Genomic DNA, 19,203 nt, shown 5'->3' on the forward strand with positions numbered 1-19,203 from the left:
ACTGAGAAAAAAAGAATGAAGCTGGAAGTATCACACTACCTGACTTCAAATTATACTACAGAGCCACAGTAATCAAAACAGATTGGTATTGGCAGAAAAACAGACATACAGACCAACAGAACAGAATCGAGGGCCCAGAAATGAAACTACATATATATGGACAAATAATCTTCAACAAAGAGGCCAAAAACACACAGTGGAGGAAAAAAAAGCCTCTTCAATAAATGGTGCTGGGAAAACTGGAAAAACACATGCAAAAGAATGAGACTTGACTACAGTTTGTTCCTCTGCACAAAAATTAATTCAAAATGGATCAAAGCTCTAAATATAAGATCTGAAACAATAAATTACATAGAAGAAGACATAGGTTCTAAACTTATGGATTGTGGCTGTACAGAACATTTTATGAATTTGCCCCCAAAGACAAAGGAAGTAAAGGTAAAAATAAATGAATGGGACTATATCATGGAATACTACTCAGTAACAAAAAGAAATGAACAAATGATGGTGGAACAACATGGACAGATTTCAAGGTTATTTGAGTGAAAAGTGTACTCAAACTGTCACATATGGCCTGATTCCATTTATATCACATACTCTAAATAAAAAACACATATAGACATGAAGACTAACTTAGTGGTTGAAGTGATTAGAGATGGAGTGGGGGAAGAGGAGGCAGGTGTGGTTATAAAGGAATAACACAAGAGAGGTCTTTGTGGTGATAGAACAGTTAATAACCTGACTGTGGTAGTGATTATATTAATCTATAAATGTATAAAATTACACAGGATTAAATACACACACAAATGAGTGCTTGTGAAACTGGTGAAATTTGAACAAGGTCTGTGGATTGTGCTATTGTTAATTTCCTGGTTTTGATACTATAATACAGGTATATAACCTTTATTGCTGGGGAAAACTGAGTGAAGGGTATGTGGAACATCTTTATATATTTTTGAAATTGTAAATCTAAAAATGATTTCAAAATGAAGAGGTTTAAAACAATCATTGGAGAAGATTAAAAAATCCATTGGATGGGATTAATATTAGATTGATATTAAGAAGAGAGAATTCCTAAATTTGAAGATAGGTCAATGGAAATGAAGTAAACTAAAACAGAGAAGAAATACTGGGGGAAAAATGAGAGCTTCAGTGACTTATAGTACAGTGTCAATCCATCTACCATGTGTAAATAAGTCCCAAAAGATAGGAGAGACAAAATAGGGAAAAACTAAATGTAAAGAAATTCCAGCTGATAATTTTCCAAATTATATCCAAAACTTCAACTCACAGATTCAACAATTTAGGCAATCCCAAGCAAGATAAATACCAAAAAAGTACTCGGAGGTACCTTATGACACAAACTAAACATAAGTTTGTAAAAGCAGCCAGAAGGAAAATAAAAACATAGTATACAGAGTAGTGTTTTTCAACTGCATGTTTATAAACTGGCAGTCGGGGAAAGAGTTAATTACTCTGATTTTGTATGAAGGTTATAGGCCCAGGGATTATAAACTGTATAAGTCTTCATACAACATCAGGGTGGTTAACTATTTCCAGGAAAGGCACAAAATTTTTGGTGGACTACCATCAGTCAATGGACTAGTAGTTTAAAAATGCTGATATAGAGGAGAACAATGATTTTTAAAAAGACTGACTTTCCATTAGAAATGATGAAGACAAAGAATATAAGAAAAGTCAAAATACAATTTTATATCTCAGAATGATGTCAGAGTGATGGCAGTGTGAGAGATACTCGTGATTTCTCTCCTTGGAATTTCAATAAATTGAACAACTATAACACAGCAAAGGAACCCCAGTTGGGCTTGCAGGCATACCTGAAAGTGGAACCAAAAGTGGACTAAAAGTGGAACAGGTTGAAATGGGGGTCAGAGATAAAACGCACTTGTGGTGAGTTCTAGAGAGGAGACAAGCCCAGAGTGACTGGGTTTTTTTTTCTCTACGACTATGGAAGAGGAAAGATCAGGCTGTTACATTTAATTTTCTAAATAAAAAATAATAATAATACATCACAATCAAGTGGGATTCATTCCAGGAGCACAAGGATGGTTCAACATATGGAAATCGATCAAAATACTACACCACATGAAAAAAACAAAAACAAAAACCATATGACCCTATCAATAGATGCAGAAAAGGCATTTGATAAGACACAACATTCCTTTATGTTTAAAACACTCAATAAAATTTGAATAGAAGGAAAATATCTCAACATAATAAAGGCCATATATAACAAACCATCAACTAATATCATTCTAAATGGTAAAAAAGTGAAAGCTTTCCCTCTAAAATCAGGAACAAGACAAGGCTGACTTTCTCTCTACTCTTATTTAACATAGTACTGGAAGTTTGAGCAAGAGCAATCAGGCAAGAGAAAGAAATAAAAGGCAACCATATCAGGAAGCAAGAAATAAAGGTACCACTTTTTGAGATAACATGATCCTGTACATAGAAAACCCCAAAAACTCCACTGAAAAACTATTAGAAACAATAAACCAATACAGTAAAGTCACAGAATACAAAAACAATATACAGAAGTCTATTGCTTTACTATATGCCAATGATGAAAGTTTGAAAAATGAACAAAAAATAACAATTCCTTTTATGATTGCAACAAAGTAATATACCTAGGAATATACTTAACAAAGGAATGAAAGACCTATATACTGAAAACTACAAAACATTATTGAAAGAAATTGAAAAAGACACAATGAAATGAAAAAATATTCCATGTTAAAAAAAATTATTCCATGTTCATGGATTGGAAGAATCAGCATAGTTAAAATGGCCATATTACCCAAAGCAATATACAAATTTAATGCAATCCCCATCAAAATCCCAATGTTATTTTTTAAAGAAATAGAACAAAAAATTACCAGGCTTTTATGGAAGCACAAAACCCCCAAATAGCCAAAGCAATACTGTAAAAAAGAATGAAGTTGTAGGTATCAGTATACTACCTGACTTCAAATTGTACTACAGAGCCACGATAATCCAAACAGATTAGTATTAGCAGAGAAAACAGACATACAGACCAATGGAAGAGACTCAAAAGCCCAGAAGTAAAACTATATATATATATATATATATATATATATATATATATATATATATATGAACAAATTATCTTTGACAAAGGAGCCAAAAACACACAACGGAGAAAAGAAAGTAGACAAATTGGAAAGCCACATGCAAAAGAATGAAATTTGACTAGTTTGTCCCCTGCACAAAAATTAATTCAAAGTGGATCAAAGACCTACATATAAGATCTGAAACAATAAATTACATAGAAGAAAACATGAGCACTAAAATTATTGACCTCAGCCATAGAGAACAATTTATGAATTTAACCCCAAAGGCAAGGCAAGTAAAGGCAAAAATAAATGAATGGGACTATATCAAACTAAAAGGCACAGCAAAAGGAAACTGAAAACAAAACAAATAGGCAGCCAACTAAATGAGAGATGATATTTTCAAACAACAGCTTCGATAAGGGGTTAATATCCAAAATATAAAAAGAACTCACAAAGCTCAGCAACAAACAAGCAAACAATCCAATTTAAAAATGGGGAGAGGACCTGAACAGACACTTCTCCCAAGAGGACATACAAATGGCCAACAGATATATGAAAAACGCCCATCTTCACTAGCTATTTGAGAAATGCAAATCAAAACTACAATGAGATACCACCTCACACCTGTTAGATTGGCTATTACCAACAAGACAGGTAATAACAAGTGTTGGAGAGGCTGTAGAGAAAAAGAATCCTCATTCACTGCTGGTGGGAATGTAAACTGGTACAGCCATTATGGAAGGAAGTATGGTGGTACCTGAAAAAAATAATAATAGAACTACTATATGTCCCAGCAATTCCTCTACTGGTTATCTACCCCCCAAAATTGAAAACATTGGAATGTAAAGACAGGAACCCCCATGTTCACCACAGAATTATTCAAGGTGGTTAAGACATGGAAACAACCAAAGTGTTCCTTGGTAGAGGATTGGATAAAGAAGACATGCTATGTGTATATAATGGAATACTATTCAGCCATAAGAAATGATGACTTAGTGACATTTATGAGAACATGAATGGAAGCTGAGAACATTATACTGAGTGAAATAAGTAAATCAGAAAAAGCTAACAATTGTATGATTTCACATATAGGTGGGGTATAAAACAGACTCATGGATATAGATAAAAGTGAAAAAGTTACCGGGGGAGGGGAGTATAGGGGAGAAAAATTGGGGTGGAGAAGCAAGGGTGTAAAGAGGTAGAAATATAAGGTGACAGAAAATGATTTGATTTTGGATGATGGGTATACAACATAATCAACAGTTCAAATGCTATAGAAATGTTTACCTGAAGCCTGTGTACTCTTATTGATCAATGTCATCCTGTTAAATTTAAATTTTTAAATAAAAATTTTTAAAAATATTTTTATTTCTAGTAAAAATATCCTTTGAAAATATAGGTAGGAAAAATTAAAAGCATATAAGTGAAGGGCTTCTGCTTCTCGCTATGAGGAGAAAAACAATGTGGAATTATCTTCTCTTTAGAAACAACTGGAAAATTGTCAAAATATAGGAAACACATTTTCAGACATTGGACAATGTGCAACACAATCTAGCAATATGAGAGAAAAGAAATACAAATAGGTGAGTGCTGTCATCAGTTCAGCTTTCTGCCTGGATATAATCCCTGGACCACAGCTTCAGAGGTGGGGGCATTTAAAGAGAGTCGGGCAAACTCTAAGCAGAGGAGACAGAAACTTGAGTTCAGAAAGGTCAAGGTACTTAGAAATTGTGGAGTGGAGCTAAGGCAAAAAAGATTCTAGAAATATGTATTGAAGTCCCCTTGAGTTTCGATAAATACCAATCTAAACATATATAGGGTAAAAGTTTACAAAGATAGTGTAGAAAAACTTCCATAGAAATAGTTTCTGAAGAGTTATAAGATGGTTCACACAGGGCCGAAGTGGAGAGACCTCACTGAATATATGGAACATCTGGAGAGTCTTCACAAGGGCAGTGCCTTCTAAATGGGCTAAATGAGCCCAAGAGTAAATATTACTCAAGACCTACTCTTGATGAGCTTTAAAACAAACCTTAAAAGGATCAAACAGATCCTCATTAACTTGTCTATCAGATAAAGTACAATACTCTAAATTAATACAAAGAAATCCAGCACTCAACAATATAAAATTCACAATGTCAGATATTCAATGAAAAAAATACTAATCATACAAGGAAGCAGGAAAATGGTGTATATAACCTGGAGAAAAATCAGTCAACAGAAACTGATTCAGAAATTACAGAGACACTATTACTTCTGTAAGTACAGCAGAACCTTAAAACAGCTACTATAAATATGCTCAATATATTTAAGTCTATAAAGAAAATAAGAATACAATATTAGAAGATTTTTTTCCTTGTTGTCTTTTCTTATAAGATTTTATTTTATTGGAAAATACTTTTAAAAATAGAAATTTTTGATATGAAAAGTAATATATTTGAAAGGAAAATTTCACTAGATGGGATTAATAGCAGTTATAAACTGCAGAAGAAAAGATCAATGAACTTGGATGCAAAGCAATAGAAACTATCCAAAATGAGTCACAGAGAGAAATAAAAGGCTAAAAGAAATCTAAAGTGTTGCAGTAACCTATGGGATAATAACACTGGTCTAACATAAGTTTAACTGGAATTAGAAGTAGAGAAAAGAAAGGACAGAAAAGCAATAATAGCTGAAATACTTCCAAATTTAATGAAAACCATAAACCCTCAGATCCTAGAAGCTTAATAAACTGCAAACAGAATAAACACAAAAACCACACCAGGGCAAACTATAATCAAACTGCTGAAAACTAGTCATACACAAAAAAGTTAAAAGCATCCAGAAAAGGAGGGTGGGTCATGTATTACCCAAAGGAATAAAAAATAAGATTTTTCACAGACTTCTCATGAAAATATGCAAGCAAGAAAACAACGGAATGCTATCTTTAAAGTTCTGAAAGAAAAAAATTATCAAGCAAGAACTCTATACCCAGTGAAAATATTAAGACAAACCTTAAGACAAAATACTTTTCAAACAAAAGCTAAATTTGTTGCTAGCAGACCTACAGTATAAGAAAAATTAACTAAGGTGTTTTAGACAGATGTAACTTTTACCAGGTAGAAACCTGAATCAGCACAAAAAATTGGAAAAATCTAGAAAAGCTACATATACAGGTAAATGTAAAAGGTATTTTCTTACTCATTTTTTAATTTCCTTAAATGATCACATAGGGTCATGTTGGGAACAGCAGGTCCCTTGGTGGCTGACTAAAAGTAAATGCCATAGAAGGCCATGGAGGAGTGAGGCAGGCTATCAGGTGGCAGAGTGAGGTAATGCATTTCAGTCAAAAGGTGGCACAGCCCACCTGGTGATACAGAGGGTATGGTCTAGAACTGGTCATAGCTCGTGCATTCTAGCCTGAGCATTTCATTCCTTAAGTTTGAGTAACTGTCTAGCCTACCTGCACCCCCTGCTGGAACCCATACAGCAGATGCCCCTACTATGAGACCTCTTGACTGGTTGGGCTCTAAATCTTCACTTTAGCCACTTCCTTAAGCTTCTTAGTTCTCTCCTCTGAAGTACTAGCACCATAGACCTGTGTCTGGACACCCTAGTCATAACAGGGATATGAAAGGGGTATTCCTTAATTATATTTAACTTCTGAAACTTTATTAATTGTGGAATCCCAGAATTTTACCTCCACCTAGAGAGAAACATAACAAGAATGGATTGTAGACTTAAATAAAGAGAAATTGTAAGACTTGCTTTCTCAAATCAGAGTTGTAACATCTATGTTTAAGCTGAAAAAGATGAAACTGAAGAATCAGTGAGGGCTCTGACTCATAGAAAGAAGACATTTACTTCAAAGACATAGGGTCAAATTTCAAATAAGACAAAAATGTGACTAAAACTATCTTTATACAGTATATGTCATTAATTTACCTTCTAGCATCATGTACAGGACATTTTCAAAGTTTCAAAATAATTTTCTATTTACGTGGTGGCATCATTTTCAGACCATTCACTGATAAAGGGAAATTGAATATTGTAAATGTGGAAATTATGAGCTTATCAAAACACCAAGTTTATTAGAGCTTTCAAACTAGAAATAAAAATGTTACTGAAGCATCTTATGCCTCAGTTATTGAGTGCATGGGCTGGAGAAATGCACTTGATAGCTCAGAGACCAATAAAGCCTTAGACAGTTGACACTGCTCAATGCCTACTGGATAAAAAGTTAGTAAAATAAATCACTGTACTGTCTCTTTTCAATGGTAAAATAACTTGTTTATTTAAACATTTAGCTCTAAACATGATGATTTAGTTATTTCATTTGCAGAATTGTGCTTTCACTTTACAGACAAGTCTACAAATGTGGCTGGACTTGCTGTTTTGCTTTTAGTCATGTGGTATAAGCACTAACTAACCTTTGAAGAAAACCTTTCTTTATGTGAATGATTGGCAACAAACACAAGTAGTACTAAAATATTAAAAATGCTGAATAACTTGTTTGAATGTCATGATTTATCCTGGAGCAACTCAGCTTATATTTGCACGGAGGTGCAAAAGCAATGGTGGGTAAAACTGCTGGTAGTTGGCCCTGGCCGGTTGGCTCAGTGGTAGAGCGTCGGCCTGGCGTGCAGAAGTCCCGGGTTCAATTCCCAGCCAGGGCACACAGGAGAAGTGCCCATCTGCTTCTCCACCCCTCCCCCTCTCCTTCCTCTCTGTATCTCTCTTCCCCTCCCACAGCCGAGGCTCCATTGGAGCAAAGATGGCCCAGGCGCTGGGGATGGCTCCTTGGCCTCTGCCCCAGGCACTAGAGTGGCTCTGGTTGCAACAGAGTGACACCCCGGAGGGGCAGAGCATCGCCCCCTGGTGGGCAGAGCTTCGCCCCTGGTGGGCGTGCCGGGTGGATCCCGGTCGGGCACATGCGGGAGTCTGTCTGACTGTCTCTCCCCGTTTCCAGCTTCAGAAAAATACAAAAACAAAACAAAAACAAAAAACTGCTGGTAGTATGGTTCAAATTAAGGCAGTAGCACCAAAGTATACTAGCAGTTATTTTACTATTTACTGTAATGTACTCACAGTAAAAAGAAAATATTTTAAAATTTTTAAATTCAATTTTATTTAAGAATATTTTTGGTGAAGCACTAAAAATTATTAAATCTTGATCCTGGATTTAATATTGTGTGAAAAATAGTAAGAACACAGAAGTTGCTTCTGGTATAAACTATACTTTGGTAATTGTCTTGAGGAAAAGCACATCTGTGATTAAGTTGGGGCTTAAGCCTGACCTGTGGTGGCGCAGTGGATAAAGCGTCGACCTGGAAATGCTGAGGTTGCCAGTTCGAAACCCTGCGCTTGCCTGGTCAAGGCACATATGGGAATTGATGCTTCCTGCTCCTCCCCCCTTCTCTCTGTCTCTCCTCTCTGTCTCTCCCTCTCCTCTCTAAAATGAATAAATAAAAAAAAAAGTTGGGGCTTAAGTAGTTACTTTCCATGGAACATCATTTTTGCCTGAAAGAACGAATGATAGAAAAACCATGATTAAATACTTTTGGTGGATATTTTCTCATAAATAAAGTAAGTGTATCACTTTAGGATAAATACTGACATTATATGTTGCCAATAATAATATTCATGCTTTTCAGTGAAATATTCAAAAACATTCTGCCACCAGAAGCTTCATAGCTTCGCAAAACTGAAGCTTTGTTCCAATGAAATCAATGCTGATACCAGTTAATGTAATTTTTTGATATTGTATAAAATGTTTCAATATTTTTAATATTCACATAATTTAGTGAACCAATATTTTCTTTAAAAATCAATATGTATAAGATGGGTCAAGTATCCATTCAAATTAAAAGATGACTGAATTTCCATGTAACAATATAAAGTTCATTGATATGGTTTCAGATTCCATCAGTATTAACCTTTAAGAAATTACCATTAGTAAGGGATGTCAGAGAAATGGCACTATGAGAGATACTCCCGATCTCTCCCCTTGAAATTTCAACAAATTCTACAGTTATATAGTGTGTCCATAAAGTCATGGTACACTTTTGACCGGTCACAGGAAAGCAACAAAAGACGATAGAAATGTGAAATCACCAAATAAAAGGAAAACTCTCCCAGTTTCATACCTATTCAGTGCAGTTCGATGTGGGTTCACACACAGATTTTTTTTAGGGCTCCTTAGGTAGCTATCTTATATAGCCTCTACAGACTCGTCACTGACTGATGGCCTACCAGAACAAGATTTCTCCACCAAACTGCCAGTGTCCTTCAACTGCTTATCCCACCGAGTAATGTCATTCCTATGTGGTGGCGCTTCGTTATATATGTGCCGATATTCACCTTGCACTTTGGTCATGGATTCGAATTTAACGAGCCACAGAACACATTGAACTTTCCTCTGTACCATCCACATCTCGACTGGCATGGCTATGGGCTGCTCCGCTGTATAGATGGTGTTATGTCATCATCTGCGCATACACACATGCTGCCACATCATCCTACAGAAACTGGGAGGGTTTTCCTTTTATTTGGTGCAGATTTCACATTTTTATCATCTTTTGTTGCTTTCCTGTGACCGGTCAAAAGTGCACCATGACTTTACGGACATACTGTATGCAGAGAAAATACCCCAGATGAACCTGAAATATACATACATCAGATAGACAAAGGTATGATTATGCAAGAAGATGGGCCAAAGATAGAATCTGCTCACAGAAGAAATAAAATGCCAGAGGACTGAGTCTTTCTTTTTCCTCATGAACCTGAGGGAGGGAGATACTGTTAGCACAGGTTTTGTTTCAGAGCTGGAGCCAGGAGAAGAGGAAAATCTGGGGGGAAGAAGCTGAGATAGGCACAAAGACCAAGAATGGGGAGCAGGACTGTTTCCCTGGTGTCTGCCGCACCGTGATTGCAGGCGCTCTGCAATTGCAGGTGCTGGGCACACACAGAGAACATGGCGCGCTCCCAAGAACTGTGTGCAAATAGCTTGTGGAGATCGGCCCATGGGGCACTGAGGCACACTTGATCTGCCTGTGTGACCAGCACAGTTTAGCATTGTGGTGCCAGATGCACTTGATCTGGGATCTGCGCCCCACTGGCTCAGAAGTTCGGGTACCAGCTTGTCCAGTGGAGTTTAGCATGTCTGGGCGGAATGCCCGATCTGCAATGTCTGCCCCAACTGCTCCCGAAGCTTGGACACTGGCTTGTGGCATGCAGCCCCTGCTCTACCCAGGGCTGTGCTTTGAGTATTTAGAGTGGTATCGGAGGAGGGACTGGACTGTGTCACCCCAGCCTCTCCATCCTGCTTTGCTCCACTTGCTGTGCCAACAGTGGTGGTGGCAGACCCGCATCGGCTGGGTCTCCAGGCTGCTCTCTCTTTCGAGAGGCAGGGGTGCCCAGGTGCTTGATCCCCTGCTCTGTTGGGACATAGAGGAGGGCCCCAGAGGACCCCTGATTGGCCACTGCCAGAGCCATAAAATTGCAAAGCCCTAACAACCAGCCCCTCCTACCAACACGACAGCCCTGCCTGCATAATTATGACATTGATGCCTCAGCAGAGCTCCACCCAAGAATCTTGCAAGGCAAATCTTGTAGTATAGCACTTCCTACCAGAAAAAAAATACGTTACCTCTCAAAATTGGGGAAAAAAATACTTTTTGTTATCTTTTTCCTTTTTCTGTTTTATCCCATTTTTTCTTCTTTCCTTTTTCTTATTTCTCCTTTTCCCATGTGAACTTCATTATCATTTGTTGTTACATTTTTTATTCTTGATTTTTGCAAGGGTTTCATTTCTGACACTTTCTCTACTTTGTTCTCTCTTCTCTTCTCCCCTCTGTCCTCCTTCTATCACCTTTATATTCTTTTTCCCTTCTTTTTTTCCCCTCTCACCTGAACATCATTTTTCATCAAATTACTATATAATATACTTCTTTTTGTGGCATTTTTCTTGTTTTTTACTTCATTTATTCTGTGTTTTGAATTTTTTTCTGTTTCTTTTTATTATCTGTAGTTTTTGTTCTACTTATTATTTATAGAATTTTCATTTTTTCACTGTATTTTTAAAATTATTTTTCAGTTATCTCTTGGTAGGGTTATTAATAATACCATTTGAAAATGCCATCAAAGAAAAAGAAATCAAATATGGATATACAAGATAGAGATGTAGCTCAGATAGATGATAAAAAATTTCCAGAAAAAAAATCTCAATTACATAGAAACCTTGGAGCTTAATGACAGAATTCAAAATATAAGTTGTAAAAATACTCAATAAGATACAAGAAAACAATGAAAGGCAATTTAGTGAGTTCAAAAAAAAAATCAATGAACAAAAAAAGTACTGTACTTCACCAAGGAAATTTAAATCATAAAAAAGAACCAAGCAGAGATGAAAAACTCAATATACGAACTGAATAATGAGATAACAAGCTTAGCTAATAGAACAGGCCAGATATAGGACAGAATCAGTGATATTGAAGACAGGCAACTAGAGAGACTACAGAGAGAAGAGAGAGACTCACAAATTTTAAAAAAAATGAAAAAGTCCTACAAGAATTATCTGACTCCATCAGAAAGAGCAATATAAGAATAATGGTTATATTAGAAGAAGAGAGGGAAAAAGGAGTGGAGAACATATTGAAACAAATAATCAATGAGAACTTCCCAAGCCTGTGGAAAGAGTTAGAGCCTCGAATCCAAGAAGCAAACAGAACACCAAGTTACCTCAACCCAAACAAACCTACTCCAAGGCACATTGTAATGAAATTATCACAAATCAATGACAAAGAAAAAATCCTCAAGGCAGCTAGGGAAAAGAAGAATATAACATATAAAGGAAGGCCCATTAGGCAATCATCAGATTTCTCAGCAGAAACTCTATAAGCCAGAAGAGAGTGGACTACAATATTTAAAGTACTGAATGAGAGGGATTACCAGCCAAGAATACTATATCCATCAAAGTTATCCTTCAAATATGAAGGGGAAATGAAAACATTTACAGACATATAGAAGCTGAGGGAATTTATCACCAGAAAACCTCCACTACAGAATATACTAAAGGGGGTTATCCAACCAGATACAAAGAACAAAACAAAACAAAACTACAAGTAAAATTTTTAACAAAATACAATAAAAACAAGGATAATCTGTGACAACAATAACATAAAAGGGGAGGGGATAAAGATCAGCAGTAACAAAGGAGCATAAAGTGCAGAAACACTCATGAAATAATGGACTCTAATAAATCTGATAATTTTTCTTTTAATAACTTAATGGTAACCACCCCTGAAAATACACTACTGAAACACATAGCTTAAAAAAAGAAGAAACGGAAGATAGAAGTATGGAATACCACCAAACAAAAACAAATGACAGAAAAACAAAAAAGAAGAACCAAACAAGACACAAAGCTATCAGAAAGCAGTATATAAAATGGCAAGAGGAAATCCTCAAGTATCAATAATTACACTAAATTAAAATGGATTGAACTCACCAATAAAGAGGCACAGAGTAGCAGATTGGATCAAGAAGCAAAACCCAACAGTATGCTGCCTTCAAGAGACATCTAAGCTACAAAGATAAAAATAAATTTAAAGTGAAAGGTTGGAAAATGATTCTCTAAGCAAATAATATTTTTAAAAAAGCAGGTGTAGCCATACTTATATCTGACAATGCTAACTACAGGATAAAGGTAACTAGACACATAGATGGACACTTCATAATGATAAAGGGGACATTGCATCAAGAAGACATAACACTTCTTAATATATATGCAGCAGACCAGGGAGCACCAAAATATATGACATCTACTAACTGATCTAAAAGTACAAACTGAAAAACATATAATCATACTTGGAGACCCTAATACACCATTGATGGCTTTAGATCATTCATCCGAACAGAAAATCAATAAATATCAGCCTTAAATGAAACATTAGAACAAATGGACACAATAGCCATCTATAGGACATTTCATCCCAAAATGTCAGAGTATACATTTTTCTCTAGTGTACATGAAACATTCTCAAGAATAGACCATTTGCTGGGCCACAAAATTAACATCAACAAATTCAGAAGGACTGAAATTATACCAAGCATATTCTCTGACCATAGGCTTTGAAATTAGAATTCAACTGCAAAGAGAAGTAAACACACCCACCAAAATGTGGAAATTAAACAAGATACTTCTAAAAAATGACTGGGTTAAAGAAAAAATAACAGAAGAGATCAAAAGATATAAACAGACAAATGAAAATGACAACACGACATAGCAGAATCTCTGGGATGCAGGAAAAGCAGTAATAAGAGGGAAGTTCATATCATTACAGTCTTTTTTTTAAATTTTATTTATTATTCATTTTTAGAGAGGAGAGAGAGAGGGAGAGAGAGAAACAGAGTCAAACCATCTTTGATAATGGAACCAAAAACACACAATGGAGAAAAGAAAGCCTCTTCAATAAATGGTGCTAGGAAAATTGAAAAGCCACATGCAAAAGAATGAAATTCAACTACAGTTTGTCTGAAACAATAAATTACATAGAAGAAAACATAGGTACTAAACTCCAGAACCTTGGCAATAGAAAACATTTTATGAATTTGACCCCAAAGACAAGGGAAGTAAAGGCAAAAATAAATGAATGGGACTACATCAGACTAAGAAGCTTCTGCACAGCAAAAGAAACTGAAAACAAAACAGACAGCCAACTAAATGGAAGATGATATTTTCAAACAACAGCTCAGATAAGGGACTAATATCTAAAATATATAAAGAACTCACAAAACTCAGCAACAAACAAGCAAACAATCCAATAAAAAAATGGGAAGAGGACATGAACAGACACTTCTCCCAAGAAGAAATATAAATGGCCAATAGATATATGAAATAATGCTCATCTTCACTAGCTATTAAAGAAATGCAAATCAAAACTACAATGAGATACCACCTCACACCTGTTAGATTAGCTATTATCAACAAGACAGGTAATAAGTGTTGGAGAGGCTGTGGAGAAAAAGGAACCCTCATTCACTGTTGGTGGAAATGTAAAGTAGTACAACCATTATGGAAGAAAACATGGTGGTTCCTCAAAAACTTATGAATAGAACTAGCATATGACCCAGCAATCCCTCTACTGGGTATATACTCCCAAAACTTGAAAACATGGGTACGTAAAAACACATGCACCCCCATGTTCATCACAGCAGTGTTCACAGTGGTCAAGACAAGGAAATAGTCAAAATGCCCTTCAATATAGGATTAGATAAAGATAATATGGTATGGTACATCTATACTATGGAATACTACTCAGCCATAAGAAATGATGACATAGTATCATTTATGACAACATGGATGGACCTTGATAACATTATACTGAGTGAAATAAGTAAATCAGAAAAAGCTAAGAACTGTATGATTCCATACAGAGGTGGGACACAAAATTGAGATTCATAGACATATATAAAAGTGCAGTGGTTACCAGGGGGAAGGGAAGGGAAAAGGGGGAGGGGGTGAGTGGGGAGGGAGGGGCTTCAAGAGAAACAAAATATAGGGTGACGGAGGATGATTTAAGTTTGGGTGATGGGTATATGGCATGATCGACTGTCCAAATGATGTGGAAGTGTTTTCTCTAAATCTATGTGCTCTGGTTGACCAATGTCACCCTGTTAAATTTAATTGTCTAAGTAAAAATAAAATAAGAAATTACCATTTGTAGAAATTTTTGTGTTGCATCAAAGAATATCTATAATTATCAGAAAAGGTTATTAAAATACTTTGCCCTTTTCCAATTATGTATCCATGTGAGGTTAAATTTTCTTCACATACTTTAACAAAAACAAAATCAAAATACACTAATGTAGAAGCAGGTATGAAAAGTCAACTGGCATCTATTAAGCCAGATATTATAGAAGTGGACAAATGGATAGCAATGTTACTGCTTTTGGTCTTTAAAATAGTTTTTTAAATCATAACATTATTTGTGGTAAAGTGTATTGGATCTATTATTCTTATTTTAAATGAATTAATACTTTAAAAATTAAAAAATAGAATTGACTCTTTAAAGTAAGACAATAACAATATATCATGGAGTTTATAACAAACACAAAAGTAAAATATCTGACTATAATAGCACAAAGAAAGGAAAAGGGAAAAATGGAAGAACGTTGATGGTAGACAATGGTGAGTTAAACATGCATACTGTAAACCCCGGAGCAATCACAAAATAACAAAACCAAACATTACAGCCAATAAGAAAATAGGGGAGATAAATAAAATCCTAAAATATATTTATTTAACTTAAAAGAGGGCAGGAAAATGGAAAGGAATAAAGAACAGATGGGACAAATAGAAAACATATAGGAAAGTGGATAACATAAAAATAATTTACTTAAAGGTAAGTGATCTAGGTACCCTCAATAAAAAGGCAGAGATTGTCAAAATGGATAACAAATTAGTATGCAACCATGTACAGTCTATAAGAAGAAACAATTTAAATATGAAGATACAAATAGGTTAAAAGTAAAAGTACAGAAAGATATACCACACAAATAATAATCATAAGGAAACAGGTGTGACAATATAAATATCAAATAAAATAGGCTTTGTAACAAGGAATATTACAAGACAAAAAGGGATATTTGATAATAATAAATGGTCAATTTATCAATAGCATATAACAACCCTAAATATGTATATATGTAATAACAAAGCTTCAAAACTACACGAAGCCCAAACCAACACAACTACAAAGGAAAATAGCCAAATCCAAATTTATGGCTGGAAATTTCAATTCCCTCAGTAATTGAAATTGACAAAACAAGCACACAGAAAATCAGTGATAGAGAAGACATAAACAACACTTTTTTTTTTAAGTGAGAGGAAAGGAGATAGAGAGACAGACCCTGGCCTGTCTGGGACTGATACTCGAATCAACCGAGTTATCCTCAGCACCTGTGTCTGGCGTTCGAACCAATAAAGCCACTGGCTGCAAGAGAGGAAGAGAGAGAGAAAGGGGAGGTGGGAAGAGAAGCAGATGGTTGCTTCCCATGTCTTCCCTGACCGGGATTGAACCTGGGACTTCTGCTCACCAGATCAATGCTCTATCGATTGAGAAAACTGGCCAGGGCTAAATAAACAACACTCTTAACCAATATAACCTAAATGATAATGATAGAAAATGCCATCCAATACCAGCAAAAATACACATTCTTTGCAAACTGCATATGAAACATTCATCAAGACAGATCATACACTGGGTCATAAAACAAATGTCAAATAATATAAAAGTACTGAAATCATGCAAAATGTTACCCGAGCACAACAAAATTTAAATTACTATAAATAAATAAAAATATCTGGAAAGTCCTCAAATACTTGAAACTTAATTTTTGAAAACCCACTCTTCTAAACAACCCATCAGTCAGAGAAGAAAATTAGAAAATATTTTGAACCAGCCTGACTGGTGGCACAGTGCATAGAGCATCAACTTGGGACACTAAGGACCCAGGTGTGAAACCCTGAGGTTGTCTGCTTGAGTGTGGGATCATAGACAGGATCTCACGGTCACTGGCTTGAGCCCAAAGGCCATTGGCTTGAAGCCCAAGGTCACTGGCTTGAGCACGGGGCACTGGCTTGGCTGGGGCCCCCTGGTCAAGGCACATATGAGAAAGCCACCAATGGACAACTAAAAGTGCAACAACTATGAGTTGAAGCTTCTCATTTTGCTCCCTTCCTGTCTGTCTCTGTCTCTCTCTTTATCTGTGGCTTTCTGTCTGTCTCTCGCTAAAATATATATATATATAACCAAATAAAAATAAAAACATCAAAATTTGTGGAATGCAGCTAAAGCAGTGCTCAGATGAAAATTTATAGCACAAAATGTTTATTTAAAATAGAGTAAATGTTTAAAATCAATGAACTATGTTTCTATTATAAAAAAAAACTAAAAAAAAACCTAAAAATCAATACAAAGTAGAAGGAAGAAAATACAAAGATTTGAACAGAAATATTGAAATAGAGATAAATAAAGTCAATGAAACTAAAATCTGGTTCTTTGAGAAAAAAACTCCAGTTCAATACAACTGGTAAATGACAAGCTAAAATGATTATAAAAAAAGAACAGAAATAAGCAATACTAGGAATGAAAGACAATATCACTACAGCTCATACAGACATTTAAAAAAATGATAAGGAAATACTATGTATGAATTAGGGAATTCCTTGAAGACAAATTATCAACATGGAAGCAAGAAGAAATAGAAAATCTGAGTAGCCAAATAACTATTAAAGAAATAGAATTTATAATTAAAAAAAAAAAGACCTTCCCCTGAAGAAAACTCCAGGCTCAAATGCTTTCACCAGTGAATTCTATCAAACATGTAAGTAAGACACAGCATCAATTTTATATAAAGTGTTTCAGAAAATAGAGGAGGGAGGGATACTTCCCAAGTAATTTTATGTGATTAGCATTGCTCTGATATTAAACCAGACTGAGACATTACAAGAAAAGTAAATAACAGGTCAACATCCCTCACCAACATAGACACAAAATTCCTTGACAAAATTTCAGCAAATTAAATCCAGCCATATAGAAAGAGGAAAGTATACCATGGCCAAGTAGGGTTTATTTCAGGAATGCAAAGTTAGTTTAACATTAAAATATAGCAAAAATTAATGCAATTTTCTATATTAACAGGGTAAGAGAACACCATAAGATCATTTCAATAGATGAAGGAAAAGCATTTGACAAAATCCAGCACTCATCTGTGAGAATAATTCTCAGTAAATTAGGAATAGAAGGGAACTTTTTCAGTCTTATAAAGAACACTTACACACACACACACACACACACACACACAAAACCACAACTCTACAGCTAACATCACACTTCATAGTGAAAGATTAAGTGCTTTCCCCCTATGACTGAGAAAAAGACAAGGATGTTCACTCTTATCACTTCTATTCAACATTGCATTGGAGGTCCCAACCAGTGTAATAAGGCAAGAAAAAGAAATAAAAGGCAAGAAGATTGTAAAAGAATAAGTAAAACTGTCTTTATTCATAGATGACATGTTTGTATACATGGAACATGCTAAGGAATCTACAAAAAATACTAGTGCTAATGAGCTTAGCACTGTTACATTTTTCAAGATCAATATAAAAAATAAATTGTAGTTCTATATTCTAGCAAAAACAATTGAAAATTAAAATTACTATTTATAACAACATCAAATTTAACCAAATTTGTACATGACACCTGTTGAAAAGTATAAATTAAAAACTGAAATTAAACACAAGTAAGTGAAAAGATATAGCAACTGCATGGATTGAAAGATTAACTGCTGCAGTTCCCACATGGGGATTTTAATATTTTATTTTTTTTCTCACTTACAGTACGGTTATAGTAAATAGATGTGCATTCTTTTAAACACATATACCTTCTAGTTTTCAAAAGTACTTTCTGTTTCAATATTGTCTAACCTGTAAAAGTGCTTGACATAAAAATGTATAACTTTTGGGGTAAAATGGCGTTCCAACGTTTACATTGTTTTCCAAGGAACTTTTGGTTATAATTTTTCTGGGGTTTTTTTTTGGCAGGTTTGTGTGTGAGACTGTTAACACATCCTTTTAGTTAATAGATAGCACAATAATATGAAAATCCATATGATACCTACTATAAAAGATATGCTATAAAATATGCAGTTCCCCATTTGGGGCCCATGGAATGTTCTATGTTTAAAATTGACAATATTTAGGTACTTTAGTAATTCATAGTTGGGTTTTTTTGTTTCCGCAGTTTTCAGGGCAGTATGGCTACTAGAGAATTTCTTATTGTTAGAGATTGAAGAACTACTCGGAAATGACAAACTTTTTGACAAATTAGAACAAGAAACCATTGATATAGTTGAACTGCCTCCCAATAATGTGGATACAGTATCAGATTGTGAAGAACTTGATGAAAATATGTTAGAAGACACTCTTCCTCAGGATGTTCCTGGTCAATTAGAAGTACATTCTAGTGCCTGAGAAGACATTCCATCATCTACACACACAAAAAAATGTAAAGTGTTGCCGAAGAATGACTGGAAAAAACAGGACAAAAAGTTTTGCAGTAGTACA

The 19,203-nt window shown here is 35.2% G+C and overlaps 1 protein-coding gene across 10 annotated transcripts in view; it reads right to left on the reverse strand.

Moving 5' to 3' along the window:
- HDAC8 (histone deacetylase 8) overlaps positions 1–19,203 on the reverse strand; it is a 290,590-nt gene that overhangs the window by 166,118 nt on the left and 105,269 nt on the right. Inside the window, exon 11 of one of the 10 annotated variants that reach the window (XM_066249908.1) lies at positions 18,175–19,126. The exons of 8 other annotated variants lie outside the window; for them this stretch is intronic. In XM_066249908.1, coding sequence (XP_066106005.1) covers positions 19,100–19,126 — 27 coding nt within the window. In that variant the 3' untranslated portion in view covers positions 18,175–19,099. Of the gene's footprint in view, positions 1–18,174; positions 19,167–19,203 lie in introns of those variants that run through there. One more of the 10 variants, XM_066249906.1, reaches the window with a different exon arrangement.

Source organism: Saccopteryx bilineata, chromosome X, assembly GCF_036850765.1.
Source record: "Saccopteryx bilineata isolate mSacBil1 chromosome X, mSacBil1_pri_phased_curated, whole genome shotgun sequence".
Lineage (NCBI taxonomy): Eukaryota > Metazoa > Chordata > Mammalia > Chiroptera > Emballonuridae > Saccopteryx > Saccopteryx bilineata.